Source organism: Coffea arabica, chromosome 11e (genome assembly GCF_036785885.1).
Source record: "Coffea arabica cultivar ET-39 chromosome 11e, Coffea Arabica ET-39 HiFi, whole genome shotgun sequence".
Taxonomy (NCBI): Eukaryota; Viridiplantae; Streptophyta; class Magnoliopsida; order Gentianales; family Rubiaceae; genus Coffea; species Coffea arabica.
In genome coordinates, this window is record NC_092331.1 from 21,381,935 (window position 1) to 21,401,105 (window position 19,171).

Below are 19,171 nucleotides of genomic sequence, written 5' to 3' on the forward strand. Positions count from 1 at the left end.
AAACTCATTTTGTAGATCAATCTCACCTTTTTTCAAGTAATCATTTTCAATTTTCAACTTTTTATTTTTTTGAAAAAGACGTGCATTGTTCTGAAGAAGAAAACTAACTTTGTGTTTTAATTCCTTATTTCTAACATAAGATTCTTGCAAACTATGATGCAATTTTTCAATGAAGAATTCAAAATCATCATCAGTTTGATCATCACTTTCAAGTTGAGGGTTACAAGTTATTACCTCATTATCTCCAATGGCTATAAAAGCCATTTGAGCAGATTCGTTTCCCTCTTCAATTTCACCATCGGAGTTGCACTCATTCCATGTGATTTGGAAGTTGTTGAATCTTGATTTTTTTTCAGCTTTCCCTTCTTTCTTCTTTTTCATTGGACACTCACTCATGTAGTGTCCAAGTTGGCCGCATTCATAGCATTTTTCACTTTACTTTTTGTTGGCCTCTTGCTTCCCTTTGTTTCTTACATTGTTGAATTGATTGGAATTCGAATTGCTAGGTTCTCCTTTTCTGAATCTCCTTTTGTTGAGGATTCTCATGAATTTTTTTGTGATGAGAACTAGGTCATTGTCATTGTCATCAACATCCATATCTTCATCATCCAATGAAATTGAGTCATCTTTATCTTGAAATGCTTTTAGAGTAATGATCCTTTTTACTTTTGCATCTTTTTCTTCTTGTACCTTGGTCTTAAGGTTCAACCCATAAGATGTTAGAGAGTTTACAAGAGATTCAATAGGCATTGAATTCAAATCTTTCGACTCTTCAATAGCAGTCACTTTCCTCTCCCAATCTTTAGACAAAGCATTCAAGATTTTTCTGTTTTTCTCTCCTAAGGAGTATTGCTTTTCCAGAACCTCTAAATCTTTAATAAGATCATTAAATCTACAATACATTTTATCAATATCTTCATGAGATTCCATCTTAAACGACTCATGTTTAGTAAGCAAGATAGATTTCTTTTGTTCTCTAACATTCTCACTATCTTTATGAATTTCTCTCATTTTGTCCCAAATCTCTTTAGCCGACTTACAGCTTTTGACCTTAATAGATTCATTTGAGTTTAAAGCACTATATAACACATTCATAACTTTTGCATTTAAGGTGAGACGAGCTCTATCCTCTGCAGTCAATTCATTTCTTGTTTTTTGTCTAGATTTATGAGTATTTTCATCTTCTATTGAGGCATCATATGGACTTTCATTAACAATAAATCACAGTTCAATGTCAGTCGATTGCAAGAAAATAACCATTCTCTCTTTTCAAATCACATAATTTGACCCATTAAACATTAAAGATCTAGTTACAGATTGTCCTTCAAAAAATATGACATTATTGGTTGTCATCTTCGCTCCTTAACCGCTTGAGTTTAATCTCTAGAGGCCAAATTCTGATACCAATTGTTAGGCCCGAAAAAAACCTAAGAGGGGGTGAATTAAGTTGATTAAAAAAAACTAATCAGGTTATGGGCACTTTTTGTTCAATACGAAATTTACTCTCTTTTTTAAGTGATCACACAATGAATCAATTAATAAAGGAGTAATATCATTTGAGAGAAGTAGAAGAGATATGCAATTTAAGGAACACAAGATGATAAATAAATAAAAATAGAAGAATTGCAAACCAATTGACTACCAAGCTCCTCTTAAACTCAAAGATCAATTCACAAAACAAATTTCTTCAAATAGATAAAATACAACCAATCTTGTGTACAAAGGAAAGTTCACTTCCTCCTTGCCCCAAGTTTCACTCGGTTAAATTAGGAAGTTTTACAATCCCTCAGGATAACCCTCACAAAACTACACTATTGAAGTATTTTCTCACAAATGAAAAGCTTACAAAGAATCTTACACCACAAAGAGTATAAATGTTCCTTGGAGAGTATTTTCTCACTAAAACTACTCTTGATCTTTTGTATTCTCAGTGTGCAAAAAGTTGTTTTGAAATTTCTAACCATGCACTATTTATGTGAGACCAAGAAAGTGCTTCATTAAGATTTTCAACGGATAGAAGGTAGCTGAAAAGTCAACTAGCCGTTGGGAGTATCGGACGTTCGATACTTCCGATGCTTGCATTCGAAAGCAGATAGAGAGTTTGAAAAGTCATTTCAATTCTTTCGGGAGTCTGATGATGATGTTCTTCGTTCGATATGATCGTCCGGTATCTGCCCTATCTATCGGACGTCCGGTATTGCCATTGTAAGCGTCCGATAGCTTTCGACTTCCTTTTTCTTCTTTCAATTGTTTTTTGAATCAAATTTCTTCAGATCTGAAAAGCTTTCTCATTGAAAAAATATTAGTATTATCCAATTGTTTTGTAAGCATCAAAAAATTCGAGATCAAGATCATCACTCTCGAAATCTGTGATTAAATATTGTATAGTAAACTACAATCAAATAGGATTTCAAAATACACAACCTTTGTTTGTAAATATCATATGAAAAATCATGCAAATAGAACTCATGAAACTCAGCAAAAACATATGTGAGGTATGCGCACGACTTTTATAAGAAAAACGATCAAAACTTTCAAGTTTAAAATCAGACAGATGCAACTAGAGAACATGCTTGAAGTAACCATTACTTCCCTTCTTGTAAAACGCTTGGTTTTGGCAAAAATACAGCTTGTATGTCACAATCAAGGTGGATTCAAGCAACTTCAAACAAAGTAAGTCCAAACCATCCTAAATTCACATCCCAATCCTCATTCTAGCTTACATGACCAACTAGAGAGAAAATCCAGCAGCATATCCCTTAATTTCTTCAAGTTAACCCTCCAAATTCCAATCCCAGTTTCATGACTAATCGACATCAATCAAGGCAACATGTTATAAGGTATAAGTGGCACATGTTTTAGGCCAGAAAAGCTATCAAAATTTGGCATATACATAGCTCACACACCACTACATCAAAGCTGGAAATTTGAACCCTAAAACTAGAAATTACAAACGAAAGCTGGAAAATCCTATATTGAAACTAAAAGTTCATATCAAAGCTGCAAGTTCTCATGCCAAAGCTAAAAAGGACATAACAAAGCTAGAAATGGCATCCTAAGGCTAGAAATAACATAGCAAAGTTGGATATTAACCACTAAAGTTGGAAATTACAACCTACCCTAGTAAAACCATGAAATCTTCCACAAAATAGCCTCATGCTTGGATTAAATTGCAAGATAAGAGGAAGAAGAGAAATTCTTAGTATAATACCTCAAACCCTAGCAAACAAGAGCTTTCCTTGTCAAATCACTTCACCACATGCTTATTTCCTCCATTGTTGCAACGTTTCACGGATTAGATTTGGATTTCTTGTTGATTTTCTCACTAAATCAAGCAAAGATCGAGATGAAATTTGATGTGATTTTCCTCTCCTTTTTCTCTTTCTTGGTTGGCCAAATGAGCAAGAAAATGAAAGGTTTTTAGGTGAAAAATGAAAGATAAACACAAAGAAAAGTCTTGGTCAGGAATGCATAGAGGTGCGACACTTGGCGGCACATAATTTCTTTCCTATCTCTTTGTCTCTCTTGTGTTTCTAATCACTAATCTATCTTGTTTCCTCTAATACACTCATAACACTTCTAATCACATATAATCCCTCTTGCCTAACACTCATTTTTGTCTACCAAATTTATTACACACACCCCACTAGTTGGTCATACTATCATAATGTACTACGAAACTTAACATACATCAAATTATAGAAGGAAAAAGATAAAATCTTAACTTAATCATTAAAGTATCTAAGAAACCAAGGCAAGTGAATTAAACCAAAAGAAAATATAAATTAGCTTATTCAAAAATAAGGAAAAATATAAGAAAAATATAAAATAAATTTTGAATCCTCACAATGGCAATATTTGATTGGATAAAAACAAGCCGTAGAGATAATTTATAAATCAATGGTAATTTTTTTAAATTAAAATTTCACTGCCTACAATTAACACAGTTAAGATTTCAAACAAGAGCCTATAAAAAAAATATAAATACTTGATACACATGCATATCAAAGCCATTAGAATAAGTTCAAAGAAATGAGCCACTTTTTTAATCTTTTTTCATAAATTGTGAATCAGAGACATATTTTTAATGTTTTCCTTGTTGAAATACACACTTAAAGACCAATGATAAAAACAGGTATGCAAACATAGGGTTTATTTTGTCTAATTTTTTTCTACAAGTTTTTTAACTACTTTAATGACAGTAATTTTAAAAAATTCCTAAAAACTTTTTAAATACACACATCAAATACCCAAACACAAACAACAAAATTTCCCTTTTTTCTTCTTCTTCCTCCGCACACGTCCATCTACCACCACTTTCATTGGCGTCGGCAATCCTTTTTTATTTTCTTTCTTTCCTGCCCCCCACCACCTCTCTCTCTCCTCCTTCCTCTTTCCTCCTCTTCCCTCCCTCCATCTTCCTCCTATGCCCTTCCCCCGCAACCCCCTTCTTCTCTCCCGGAACCCTGCCCCACTAGTTGCACGACCAATAGGGAGAGAGAGAGAGAGAGAGAGAGAGGGAGGGAGGGAGGGGGGAAGGAAAAAGGAAAAAACAAAGTGGGAGAGGTTCTGGGTGTGATAGTGGTGAGGGAGGAAGATGAAAGGACAAAAGAAAAGAAAAACGAAAAGAAAATTTGTTTTACCAATTTTCAAATATACAAAAAATTTTCTATTGATTCTACAATAAGTTACATTAAAGTTTTTTATAAATACCAAAAAAACACACCTTCCAAAGAGACCCATAAGTATCATAGATGTATACTATTGCTGCCTTCTCAATAAGCACAAAAAGTAACATTAAAGTGTAATAATACCTTCAGTAACAGGAACTATAGGCTTATAAATTATTAATGATGGCCGAGAATTAATCTGATTTTATTTGCTTTGGTAAGCCTCTGTTCTCATTGCTAACAACATCAAATCTTTTTTCTCAGAAGATATGCATATCTCTCTCTTTCTTTTTCATTATGACTAATCTTTGTTGTATCCTAATCATCAACCTTCTTAACAACCGCCATACTGTATTTTCCATACCATATTAGTAATATAAATTGTATCTACCATATTAGTAATATAAACTGTATCTATAGAAACATACACAATCAATAGATGACGAAACATTGATACTGCATTTTGTTTCACCAACAACTAACACAACTATATATAGCAAATTAAAAAATAACCACACTATACTCAAAAAAAGAAATTGAAGCAGTAAAAATCTGCTGAACCAAAAAAACTATCAAGTGGTTGTCTGGAAATCAAATAGAAAGATAGAAACTCAAGTTTAACAGAATACAAGAATAAGGTAAACCTAACAAAAAAATGGACAACAAAAAAACAAATTTCTCCTACCAGACTAAAATGGTAAGAGCAATTGGTGAGTTCAAAATTCTTACAGAAAGAAAAGAAATGAAAAGCTTAAACTATCTCAATGAATCATGCACTTTTGGGATAAAATATAAAATTGTCGCCCAAAGTAATGCTTCCAAAAAATAAGCAAGAAAGCACTGCTGTAGTTCTGGTCTTCAACAGCTCCAAAAAATTTGAAAAAATACAGCTGGACAATTATATACTTGGCATAGCAGCTTATAATGACCGTTAATTCCTCACAGGCAAAAAAAAAAAAAAAATTCAACAAATGAAGAGATTAATCTATGAGGGTACTATTGGATTTATATTTCTACAACACACTTTTAGAAATACCTAGTCCAGGAGACTTCAAAGTTTAGTACGTACCTAAATAGAAGAACTGCCATAATCAATCGTATTTTTGGTGCAATACTATAAAACAAAAAGGAACTAATATAGATGAAAACCAACCAAATAGGCAAAAGGCTGGAAAACGTTTAATGGGCCAAAGCATAAGCACAAGAAAAAATGAAACCAGCCGCAGCCACAATAGTTATAAATAATTGTAAAAGATAAACCCATAAATCCAACCAACAACTGCCCCATGAAGTGTTGTACCACAAGGTTCAACAATGATTTGTGTGGTGTACCAAATTACTAAATGCTTGGATTAGCTGTTTTTGAAGGTATTTTTAAAAAATTTTGCTGTAGCAGAGTTTTTAGATTATATTATGGGATATTTTCAGAAAATATTTTGAGATATTTAAGAGTAGAAGAGTTTCTAGAATATATTTTGAAATATTTTTTAAAATTTTAAAAAATTTTAAACTAATTTTTAGATTACCTTTTAGAGTAATTTTTAAAAATTTTTATTAAAAAAATTTAGTTTTTGAAAAATACTCCCATCCAAAGCAAGAAATCTAGAAGGTAGTTGCATTTTGAAATTCAACTACTTAACAAGTTTTTTTTTTTTTTAAGCATCAGAATTGATCCAAGAATTTTTTTTATAGCATCAAAATTGGCCCAGGAACTTTTTTTTTTGCTTGGCCCTAATCCTATTTGCTTGGCCCAAATAGCTTAGTAGATACCCTAAATGAATATAAAGTTTAAGATGTTCGTTTTACCCCAGAGTAACTCGTACAAGCAAAAACTCGGAGAAAAGAAAACAATTTGCTGCTTCAACATGGCTAACTAAAATACCGATTCAAAAATTGACCATCAATTATTGCATTTTGATTTATAAGTTTCTAATTATTTGCCTCATATTGATTTCTACACTACGACCGCAATCTCACCTTTCAGACTGCGCAGCCATAGCTTAACATACGAGGCAAACAAACGTATCGAATTTACAAGCGAAGTACCTTTCGTACATACAATGGAGAAAACTTGAAGCAATTTAAACAAGACAGTTCAACATCTCTAGAACAGCATCAACAAGATGCTCTCCATCACCAAGGTTATCGGGCTCCCTTATAACAGGAAAACCTCCTCCAGTTCTCAATAAGTACATCTTCACTTAACCAAAACTTCATCTGGTGTCATATCTGTTATCACAACCTAGAAAAATATTTTGGCGATTTTCCACAGAAGCATTTATGTGGCAATACAATAGGAATTCTTCAGTAAGAACTGCAGTACGTTCTACAGATAAAGAACCCCCGACTCTGAGAAAAATAATTAGACATGCATCTTTATAGACTGCTAAACTTGGCCACACTTACAGAAAATTGAAGAGGCATATGACAATATGGCACCTTACTGTCTTTCAACCTTCTAAATTTGTTGAATTTCAAGCAATGAATAAACTAGATCGCACCAGCTATTGTAGTTGAAAACCGCCATGCATGACACCAAAACACTGGCTCATTCCCTCTTTTAGTTAGAAAGAGCCAGAGCAAAAAATGACCAAAGTAACCTAAAGGACTTGTGAACTCTTATCCCTGGGACTGAACTGATGTCTAAGAAACAAGGGTATCTACAAGGGTGCATTATGCATATATGTCCTCTCATAAAAACCAATCACCTGGTCAGCTACAGCCCACATAATGGCTTGGCCAGGTGGGATCCTCATTAGCCTGGGTAACAGACCCTTCCACAGGGCAAGCAACCCTTCCTCTGCATATATCGTTGAGATAGCATGAAACATGCCCTTGTACTTCAATTCACCCCCAGAACGGCTCTGAGCCATCAGTCTTGTCTTCACAACATCAAAGGGACCAGTACACACTGGGCCAGCTGTTCCTGCAAGAAATCCAGATATCATAGACTGCCAAGGTTGAAGGACTTTTCCATCACCTTCATGTTTCTTCCACAGAATCACGTCAAAAGCATTTTTGGCTGTGAACATGGCGGCCTGGTTCGTCCCATTGCGCATTACAGTAGGGGTAGCTCCTGCCCAAAGACCCCGAAGGCCTTCTTCACGAATGACAGTCCTAGCACAGTGTATTGGTCCCTTATACTTCATAAGTTCAGGTTTCAAACCTCTCTGTTGTTGTAATCTGATCTTCACCACCTGAAGAGACACAATTTGCCAGCACTATAAATAACTTCCATTATGTAAATGTAAATATTTGTTTAGGCAAAGTTGGAAAAAAAATAGAAAAGAAAGAAAGGATATATTTGTAGGCAATAACTTAGGAACATCACCATGCCGCCATAAAAAATTGTGGGCAAAGCATCACAAAGAGGCATGCAACTTAGCATTCACCAGCAAAATAACTTGATAAGAACAGAATGAAATCTTAAAAATAAAAAACTAAAAAAAAGAGAGAAAAAAGTGTTTTGACTAAAACCATCGAACTTTCACCATGAGTAAGCAATAAATGGACAAACAGAGAAAAAGAAACTGGTACAACTCTGATGAAGGGTATAGCCAATACCTGGAAACCTGGAACCATGACCAGATGGTTAAAACTTAATTAAGCTAGGGGAAATGGACATTCTGAATGTCTGATGCATGAGACAACGAACTCCCAAGTTTTGATAACAGAAAAATTTTCACAATGCTGCATATAGAGGTCTGAAATCTATTTAAGCTAAGCAAGATGAACCAATCTTAATCATGAAGCTGCCTTATAGTCCTCTAGGGTGGTCTAAACTAAATAAGCACAAATACTTGCCAGTGTTAGTCATCCAGGTTTCCAACCACATACAGCATACTTTGTTCAGGTGATTTTCAACAGATCTGAAATATTATGTGAAAATCATTGCAAATTTTTTAGCAGCACCAGATTCTGAGGCTTGTGACTTCCCACCACACACATGGATTAAATAGTAGGCACCTAGAGAAAAGTGACACTTAGAACTATATATTCCAGTCATATTCAGGCACATTATATAACAGAGAGAGAGAGAGAGAGAGCACCTATATAGTCATCACTTCAAACCATTCAAATGGGGTACCTCTAGTTAGGCTCTGCCTCTTGAGTTTATCTCATATTCTTAATGATTGTCACCTCTAATTCCAAAATTTCTAATGGATACGAAAGTGATTTTGTTTCCTTCTCCAAAGCACTTTAACCTTCAATTTCATTGATGACAAACTGATTTCCTTTTCTTTTCTAGGTGTTTCAATGGTCCTGTTGTATCAGATTCATCACAACTAGGAAACCTTAACCCTAGCACCTACTCATATATTTCCAGGCCTTGTTGTTTAATAACCTGTTAATAAATGAGCCCAGCAATCTATGTTTAGTAAAACTGTATGCTTGCATCTGTAACATTTGTTTGGTTAGAAAGTTGTATGTTTTACTTGTCAGCCCAGATAAAATTATCTATTTATCTTGGCAACTATCAAACTTAGTAACAATAGGATGTCCCAGTAATGTTAAGTTAAAGACACATGGACATAGAAGTTCTTCATAGCTGAATAATATAATACATCCAATGATTGTTTCACCATATAATCTGAAGTGCCAAACAAAAATTCAAGATTGCATTTGCTCTCATTTGCATCACTTCAAACATAAACCGGTACACACAGTATTATACATCAACCTAAATGATCTACTAATGGTAAATTCACATAAAACTGAGCCATGGTCAATTTTAAACCCAATAAATCTAACCTCAAAAGGTGTAACAATAATGAGGGCTTCAAGCACACCAGCTCCAAACCCTGAGAGAAGCCTCCCTTGAGGGCTAAGCTTCCCAGTTTCAGAATCCTTGAAGGCAGACTGCAGGACTGCATTGGACCCCATCCGAAGTGCATACTTGAGGGTTAAATGAGTAGCAAAAGGAGTCAACCCCTTCCACAAAGCCCGAACGCCTTCATTTTGTACTATAGTGGAGCCACAGTGGATTATCCCCTTGTAATTACCAGACCTGTCCAGCTGAAGCCGGGTTTTTATAACGTCAATGGGCTGTAAGCAAGATGCCTCCACAATCCCCCCTAATGACCCTGAAATCGCTTTCATGTACAGAGGGATTGTTTTGTGATTTTGATGTTGACTTTTCTCTGCCATTGATTCTTGAGGCAGTGCAACCGCTTATGGATTGATGCAAAAATGTGAATCCTCTTTCCCCTCGCAGCAAACCAGCCAAGCCAATGCACAGGTCAAAGTGGTCCGATTCGAACCTACAAAACCAACGAAGGCAGCATGATGTATTATAAAATAGAACAAAACCCCTTTTGCTTACCCTCCATTTCACTTGAGTCTAAAATGCATAGGAATCCAAATTTTCCAGTCAGACCTCATAACAAGCAGGTGAAATGCATCAAATACTACGCTAGTACTGCACAGTTTCAAATAAAATAAGAATCTCAGGATTAATTACAAGAACTATCACAATCTATAACCAAGATTGCCCAAAAAAAAAATCCAAGATGAAGAATCATTTTATATAATATTAAACATTCAGACTTGGCAAAGAAACCGATTGAACATAGGAATGAATGATATTAATTAAATATTTAAGTTCCAAATCTGAAACAAAACAAAATCCCAAGAAAAATATGGAAATGAAGTCAGAAGAGAAACAGGAAAATTGCCCTCTTTTACCATGCCACCCCTTGATGGGTTGGTCATGCATTGGTCCACCCCCCTCTTCCTCCTCTCAAGTCTTGGTTTTCTCTTGGCATTTTAACAATTTCTGTCAAAGCCAAGTCTGACTTTAAAACCAGACAAGTAAAATGATGCACAACTAATACACAACTAGTTGGTAATCATGTTATAAAACATAAAACTAATTTTACCATACAAATAAACTCATGTAACTTTTTCTTTAATTTGATGTTTTTCTTTTCATAGTTTTTGTAAAATTAACATCTGTACTTTTTTCTTATTTTTGTAAATTATGCTCTCAAGTATCAGTTGCTATTCAAACAGTTAACCATGATGAGTGGGCATGTCAAATATCAATCATTAATTAAAATCACACACTTGTATCAATGTAAAAAGAAGTGCTACATGTGAGGACTCGCAAATTTCTTATATTTTTTCTCAAAAATGCCTTTTTATTTGGAAATTATTATTTATTAAAGCCCTACCACCCAATCTTTCCACAATAAGTGCAAATAAACCTAGAAAGTAGGGTTTCACTTTTGGTTTCAAGATTGGAGCAAAATTAGGGTTTTCGCGATTTTTCGCCGGATGAATTTTCGGTACAGAGTAAGGATTAAATTTGGTGATTAAAAGTACCTTTTAAGTGAGAAATAATATGTGATTAGGAGCAATGATATAAAGTTAGTGAATGGAAAGTAAAAACCCTAGTACGTGCGATTTAAGGAAAAACGGCGCGAACCGACGGGTACCGCGCACTACCGATTGAACGCACCACTTGACCACCACTTTCTTACCATACAAGCTTATTGATATTTGAGCAAAATATCTTCTCAATTTCCAGCTAGCTTGACCGAAATTTGTGGCTAGAAATGCAAGAAAGAAAGAGAAAAAAATGAAAGGTGGTGGTGGCGACAAGTGTCGCCACCTAAGGGTTTCTTGACCAAGAGAGATGTTCTTCCTTTTTAGCCCAATTTTTGCTCATTTCTCTTCATTATTTCTGCCCATAGCCGAACTAAGAGAGAGAGAAAAGAAGAGCAAGAGAAACAAATTTCCTTCTTGATTTGCTTCAACCAAGTGAGAAAATCCAATTCTAAACCGATTAAAGTGTAGGTTGTGAGTTGGGAAGTTTGTGGAACTAAGAAATTTCAAAGGGGGTGAAGTATCACTCTTCCAAGCCTTGTCTTTGAGGTATAAAAATCTGACCATGATCCTTGTTCCTTTAAATTTTGGTTTAAGATGTTATTTAGATCATGTTTTAGCTTGATTACAAGATATGTCAGTTGTTGTGATGAATTTTGGATGATTTAAGCAAGTTAGGGTTTGATTAATTTCTGCCTAAACTTGATGTATGATTGATATATGTTGTATCCACGGTTATATAGGGGGTTTTGGTAGCAAGTGTAGCAAGAAATTAAGAAAACTATCATTGAAACTAAAAGATTTCAGATTTCTGGAAATTTTCACTCTATTCTGCCCGTTTTTGTTGCACCATGTTAGAGGCCGAATTGGGTTTGGCATAAAACATGAAAGTTGTAGAGAATGGTATTTTATAGGTGCCTACAAAATTTCAGCTCAATCGGAGCAACGTAGCCTGTGAAAAGACCAAAATACCCTCACTGTTTTAAGGTTTTTCCCAGTAGTCCGTTTGGTCAGTTTATCCAGTTTATCACGTTTATTCACTAGGATCCGTACTGATTTAGCTTTTTGCCAAAACATGAAAATTTTAGTATTCTGTCTTAGCTTTTAAATGCCGCCAAGAACACCTTAATCGGACCTTAGTAACCTGAGTTATGACCATTCCAGTGCAGTACGGTTGATTAGCCGACTAGTTGGATTTTGGTTCTGTCAATTGCAGAATTTGACTAGGTTACATTGGAAACTGGACTGAGTGATCTTCATGAACATTGTAGCCCTGTGTCTTAGCTTCAAAATGGTATAAGTTGCACCTCAATTGGATAAGCGTAGCCTCGGATGTGTTATTTCCGCAACCGCACGTCAAATCTGTCTTTTGCTAGGTTACATTTCCGCACTTGTTATCACTTTGATTTCTGTTCTTATGTTGTTATGAGCCTATGGAACGGCTATTTACCAGAATCTATGATATGTATGACTTTGGGACTGGCTGATGAAAAATAATGAAGCCAAAATGGCTGAAAAATTAGGTAAACACAAAGGGCGTGCTGCCCAAATTTTTGCTCGAGTGCTAGGTTTCTATTTGAACTTGTATACTTTTGATTGGCCAATACCATGACCGGCTTTCCATTTTAAAACATGATTTTTCATCATTGGGTTCAAACAACCCTCTTCTTACTTGAAAGTCATCTTTACACGTTTTACTCCTAATTAGTCGGGTTTCTTTATTTCCCTTAAATGTTTTGCTCGATAAACTGTAATATGTTCTCTTGTTCAACCTTAGGTTTCATTGGTGACTAAGGGTAATATCCGGAAGGATATTTTGCACGTTATTTTGCATAACTAGGTGAGTGTTCCTTGTTTGCTATATTTCCTTGACTTATTGGCTTGTTATTAATGATTGATAATGTGTTAAGTGCTTTCAATGATTGTTAAAACGAGTTTTCTAGGCGAGTGTGTACTTTATCGCACTCGACCTAAATAAATGTGAAATTTTCAATGATTAATGATTAAATACTAGTTGCGCATGAATGTAAGCCGTTTGGCTGAATTGGGTCCTGCCTTTCGTTACCGATCGACTCGAGCCAGAAGCGGACTCGGTCGGGCGATATGGTGACCCTGGGTGAATTTGGTATACTCGAGTATTACCTTGTAGTCCGGCTACGTCCGGATGGGTGGAGTCCGGTCAACGTCCGGATGGGTGGAGTCCGGTCAATGTCCGGAAAGGGATGAATGAACGAACGAAGGCACGAGGGTTTTATTTCTCAAAAAGGAAATTTCAAATAATTGGAGGAATAAGGAGAAATGTCAGGGGAACGAACGAAAGAACGAATAACTCCATGTGAGCCCGTATCCTTTTAATGAATGTTACTATTGCTTTCCATTGTAAATGTTTCTTGAATTATTGATACTCCATGTTTAATGTATTGAATTGATTGTTTGATTATCTGTTCGGAACCTCACTGAGCTTTTAGCTCACCCCTTTAGCTTTGTTTTCCTTAACAGGGGACGACGAGCAGGATGAGAGCATAGACTAGCCTAGTCTAGGTCTTTTGTTTCTTTTGTAATGGTTCTCGCCCTAGTGCTTGGCACGGGCTGGTTGTATAGTGAAGTGAGAACCTTTGTATATTTGATGGCTGTACTTCCTTTTGGGATGGCAATGTATATAAGTTCCGCTTTAAGTTTGGATCGCTGCCCTATTTATTCTTGTGATTTATTCCGATTTTAAATTGAGGGTTGTAGTGAACGACTGAGTCCCGGCGAGAGCTGGGCAGGCGACCCGCCGAACCCTGGGGTACGCCCTAGGGGGAGGTGGGGTCGTCACACTACATTTATTTGTGTGCACACCTTTTCAATTGACTGTGCACTTTTTATTTGTTGATGTGCACATATATGTTACCATGTGTATTACTTGTCAACCATAGGATCTCACAACTTATTAGTCAGGCATAAGATCCCATAACAAGTATTTGCTTCCATTTAGTGTTGATTGTGATTACAACTTCTCTATCCTCATCCCACAAAAAAAATAAATTAAATTAACATCTTAAACTTTTACAGCAAGTTTATTTACTATATTTACCAGTAAAATGTGTCTACATCAACTAAATTGTCAGTAAAACTTTGATTACTATTCATTTCCGTCCAAATCATTCTTTTATTGTTCTTTGGTCTTTTAGCATATGAACTTAAAACTACTAATTGTATTTAGTAATAAACTAAGTGTGAACAAAAATCAAGTTGTTTAAACCATAAATATAAAAATCAAATGTGCACAAAATCTCGTCGCATAAGTGAACAATACTAGTGTTAGACATAAATAATATTAACTAGGTAACATGAAAATATAAACAAGTTTATTGTACATATAAAATTAAGGATCCATATAATGGGAGCAAGAAAGTTCACTTCATTTTCGTTCCTATTCGGGTTGGCTTTTATTCCAGAAAAAGCAAAACAGGGAGCCAATCCTACCATCAAAATCAACCACGCCATTGTCTAAACAACAGAATTTTATACTATAACAATTATTATTTTATTTAAAAAAATAATATTTTTTCTTACATGTATTGTTCCCATGCAAACAATTCACATGCATTATTACAAATTTTGATCAACACATGTATAATTTATCTAACAAACAGAGTAGGATCCACCCAATTTAAAGCTTATTGAAGATTCTACAGTTATCCAATATAAATGAAGCTCTAAAATTACTTCAGAAACCGAATTGTTACCATATTGCCATTTTACCCCATTTTACATATTGATCAAACAAAAAAATAATTTATGATTCATCTGACTTTCTTAGTATAGTGATCTAATCATCAGGCTAAAATTAATGGTAGATCATATTGTTGAAATTTGACAAGATAAAGGTAAGCGAACAAACAAATACAGGAAAACAAATGAAGAGGATCCTAATCACAAACAACCGATTCTTAATATTATTTAAGAATTATATATAGAACAGTAATTCCTCAACAAAAGCACCCGACCAATATTAAGAGAAGCATTTTCATGTTAACCATTTTCATGTTTTTAGGAATCACACAACCCTAGCTGTTAACCATTTTCATGCTCATATCTGTAATTGTTAAGAGTAACATTTGTTGTTCTTGTAGTATTTGTCTTATAAGATTTTTTGGTTCAGTGGTGACTTTATGTTTTACAAGGGGAAAGGACAAGGGGGAGGTTTTGACAGTCAATCAGGATTCTCAAGATTACACAACTAATGTTTCTGCTAAACACGTTGGCTCTCATAAGTTTCACGTTTAATTGAATATGGAGATATAACGGATAGGTATGATGATAGAGGTGTTACAATGTGAATTTTCCTACTTGAAATTGTTTAATAGGTAAATTTGATTTTGGACTTGTTCCAAATTTAAGAATGGTGTAATCGGAACCTCTTGGCATCTTCAAAACATGGACTGCCCCCCTCTTCTTTAATTTTTTTCCCCTTTTCTGCATAGTATTTTTCTTAGTCTCAAAAATGATGCTTAACTAACACAAGGCTTTCTTTCATGTTCTGTTTTTAAATTTTTTCTTATTCATTTCTTAAAACAAATAGTTGATAACATTAGCGATTTAGCAAAATATGGCAGCACCCACTTTGCAGCAATAAACTATTTATTTTCTATTTTCTAATCCATTTTATTTGCTTTCGTCTATTCATTAAAAATTATCTACAAATCTGAAATCAAAGACTAGTTCAGAAATAGGGCGGACTGATCCAAAAGTTACTTAGTTGTTAAATAAAACTAGAAGAACATTGTAGATTCAATCATTCATCGACAAATTATACTAATTAAAGTGCTAATTCAAAAGTACAAGTCAATACTGCACAAAAATGTTAGCAGACGTACTTCATGCACAAATTATATCGTTTTATAACTACAGAGGTGTCAATCTAGTTTCTTCATTCGAAAAATTGACTCATCAACATGAAAAAGAGAACTATATTACACACAAATTGTTTTCTAAATTTGCAATGGTCCTTATATTCCAAAAATTTTAATATTGAAAAATAAAATATTCAAAAGCTATAAATCATTAAAAATATTGAAAATCTAAACTTTTTTCATGAATATAATTGTACTTAAGCGATTTAACAAATTACCAAAGGTTGGATGTCTGCAATGGAAATTGAATCAACTTATGTGTTTTGAATACTTTTGAGCCTATGTCGCACTTAGCTAGTGGTGGAGATAACTAAGGTTGAGACACCAAAAGCAAGATGAATGTATGAAGATTGTATACATATGTAATCTATATCTGTTTCATACTCTTTGATTCTAAATTCATACTTTATATGTATTTAAAAGCACATAAGGTGAGAATTAGCTTCTGACCGTACTCTAAATGCTCATTGCAGGTACAAAACTTGATTTAAATTCAAACTTTTTGGTTCAAAACTAATATGCATAATTCTATACGTTTATGAAGCTGTTTTATAGACAACAGGTCAGAAATTCTCTTTCCTTCTATAATTATATAAGAGAGTTTTTTAACATAAATGGGTAATTAAACCTTTAGAGGCCAAGGACATTAATATCTTATTGGTGACTAATGTGTCAATTTTATACCTATGCTGGGTGTATATTTTTCATCCCCTGCATATATGTGCATAACAGATGTTTACATGTACACATGATAAGGGGACATGGATGTTATTTCATTTGAATACTACTGAATATTGAATTTGGAAATGGTCAACCAATTAACTAGTCATATGTTCTGTTAGAATGATGCTTATTAGATGCCATATAAGTCAAAGAACTATAGAACTAACATAAGGAACTCAAACCCCAAATTCAGTTTAATACTCATTAACAAAACCTTGTCTTTAGAATTGTAACAAAAGTCTTGGATATGAAGTATGAACAACACTTTTGTCTTAATGACCAAAAGAAAAATACTTTTCATTTGGAAACAGAAGTTAAAATTATTGGTTTTTCAAATTAAACCCGAAATTATAAAATACAACTAATCATCGATCAAACTCGTAATGCTCAAAAATCACAGAACAAATAAGCTTGCTGGGTCGCATTAATCACAGAGTCATTTGAACCATTTTGACAGACAACCAAATCCATGTACATTTAAGTTAAAATTCCAATTACTAGTTATTCCAATGTCCTAAATATTTTCATCTATTACCCAACCACAGCTTAACTAAGTTTTAATTAGTAGAAAAGTAAATTGAAGATTGCAAATGTTTTGGACCAATCTCAGGAAAGCTTAAAGCAGTGCAGAAACTTCGAACTGCAGAGAAAAATTCAAGGACCGATAAATGGTGACAATGCTTTTCTTCCATCTTTATTTCTTTCAACTTTCTTTTGCGCACGCGCATGTGTTTGTGTGTGTGTTTTTTTTTTGTCCTTATTACTTTTCCATCTTTATTAAGCTTTGCTTAGAATCTAGAAAAGTGAGGAAATGTTAGTCAATTTGTGTGTCTAATCTGTAGGAAAGTTCAAATTGGAACTAATAATACACAAAAGTTGCAATAACCACAAATAACTCACTTTCCCGCATAGCTTTCCCTCTATTCAAACAGGCCTTCACTGGAGCAAGAATCATAAAATGAGCCACGTTGAGGATGATGGGGAGCCAAAAGTAAACCGCAATTACAAAAGGATAAATCCAAAGAGAGTGCTAAAGCAAATGAAAATTCATCACCATCAAAAGCTCAGCAAGATTCAGAAGTCATTCCTTACTATAAACTCTATTCATGTGCAGACACCATTGATATCATTTTCATTACAATAGAAATAATTGTCTGCAATGCTGAGGGTCTAGTTCTGGCATTCAGGACTCGTCTATGGTGTCAGCCCATTAATAGATGTTATTCATGAAAAGCCTAACAGATGAAAAGGTTTAATGAAGAAACAAAAAACCGAGAAGTTATTGGTAATATGCCATTAGACATGCGAGACTATCAATGCAGCCAAAGGTCACAGGTCAGTTTTAGGCCTATTAAGATTTGCCAACTTTTGTTTTCCATGAGAATTTTTAGCTTCTTTTCCTCCTCATGGATGCTCATATCTTCAAAAATCCAATTTATAAATTTTTAAACAAGGTCTCGGCTCTTTCTTCTTCCTCAAAAGGGTTGAAAATTCAAATCTTGAGCTAAAACCAGACACACTTAGGCACATTATCTGTTTTAATTGATGGGAAATTATAGCAAACAGAAGATCTTAAGTCAATAATATGTTTTCCTATCTTCTATTTTATGACGCTTAATGTAGCATGGCTGCAGCATAATGAAGCTTTTACAGTTATCATCAAAGATTCTTTTCAATGTGGCTTCATGTTCATGGTATAATTTTCTCTGCTACTTAAGTCACTTTGAGGATGTAAATTTTTCACAGAACATAACATTGTTGTTTTATCGAAGATCTTTCAAAGTGGGCAATTTCCTAAGAATAATGACATTCTTTTTCAGTCACACCTTTTAACAAGTAGGTTATATGCATGAGCAAATCCTACATTAGTAACTCACCATTTCAAACAAAGCAAACAATCCCGGATTTACATAATTAATCACTGGAACTTCAACAATCCATAACCAAGAATTGAACCAAAAAGAAAATCCAAGAGAAAGAAAAAGAATCACTTCAGATCATACTAAACATTGAAACTGAGTAAAGATGTTGATAGGACGTAGGACTGATGACATTGACGGAAAATTAAAACACAAAATCTGAAACAAAAGAAAAATTCAAGAGAAATCTTGTGCAGCAGGCAGAAGAGAAAAGAGAAAAGTGTGCACCTGCAGTTCAGCTGATGGCGATGAACACTGCAAAACGAAGGTTCTGGGGATTTATATATTTCGTCCGTCGGTGGGTCGGCGGCCCGTCGCTCACCAACCCTTCCCTTTTCCTCTCCAGATTCAAAGGCTGCGTCTTGGCATCGTCACATGTTCTGTCAAAGCCAGCTCAGACTTTACAGCCACACGATTAATAGAAATGCTCTTTGGATTCATCAGTTTTTCAAAAATTAATTTTTTAAATATTATAAAAAATTTTGAAAAACACTATAAAAATAGTTTAAATTTTTTAATATTTAAAAATATCTTAAAATATATTCTAAAAATTCTTATATTCTTCTATTCTTAAATATCACAAAATATTTTCTAAAAAATTTTAAAATATACTCTAAAAACTATGATACAGTAA

At 34.3% G+C, this 19,171-nt stretch overlaps 1 protein-coding gene across 1 annotated transcript; it reads right to left on the reverse strand.

Moving 5' to 3' along the window:
• Window positions 1-6,731: 6,731 nt before the first annotated feature.
• Window positions 6,732-18,947, reverse strand: LOC113719600 (mitochondrial succinate-fumarate transporter 1). The gene is made up of 3 exons (XM_027244838.2): window positions 18,766-18,947; window positions 9,423-9,931; window positions 6,732-7,867 (listed from the first exon to the last, which is right to left on the reverse strand). The coding sequence occupies exons 2-3, from the start codon at window positions 9,816-9,818 to the stop codon at window positions 7,331-7,333; spliced, it is 933 nt and encodes a 310-aa protein (XP_027100639.1). The 5' UTR covers window positions 9,819-9,931; window positions 18,766-18,947; the 3' UTR covers window positions 6,732-7,330.
• Window positions 18,948-19,171: the final 224 nt, after the last annotated feature.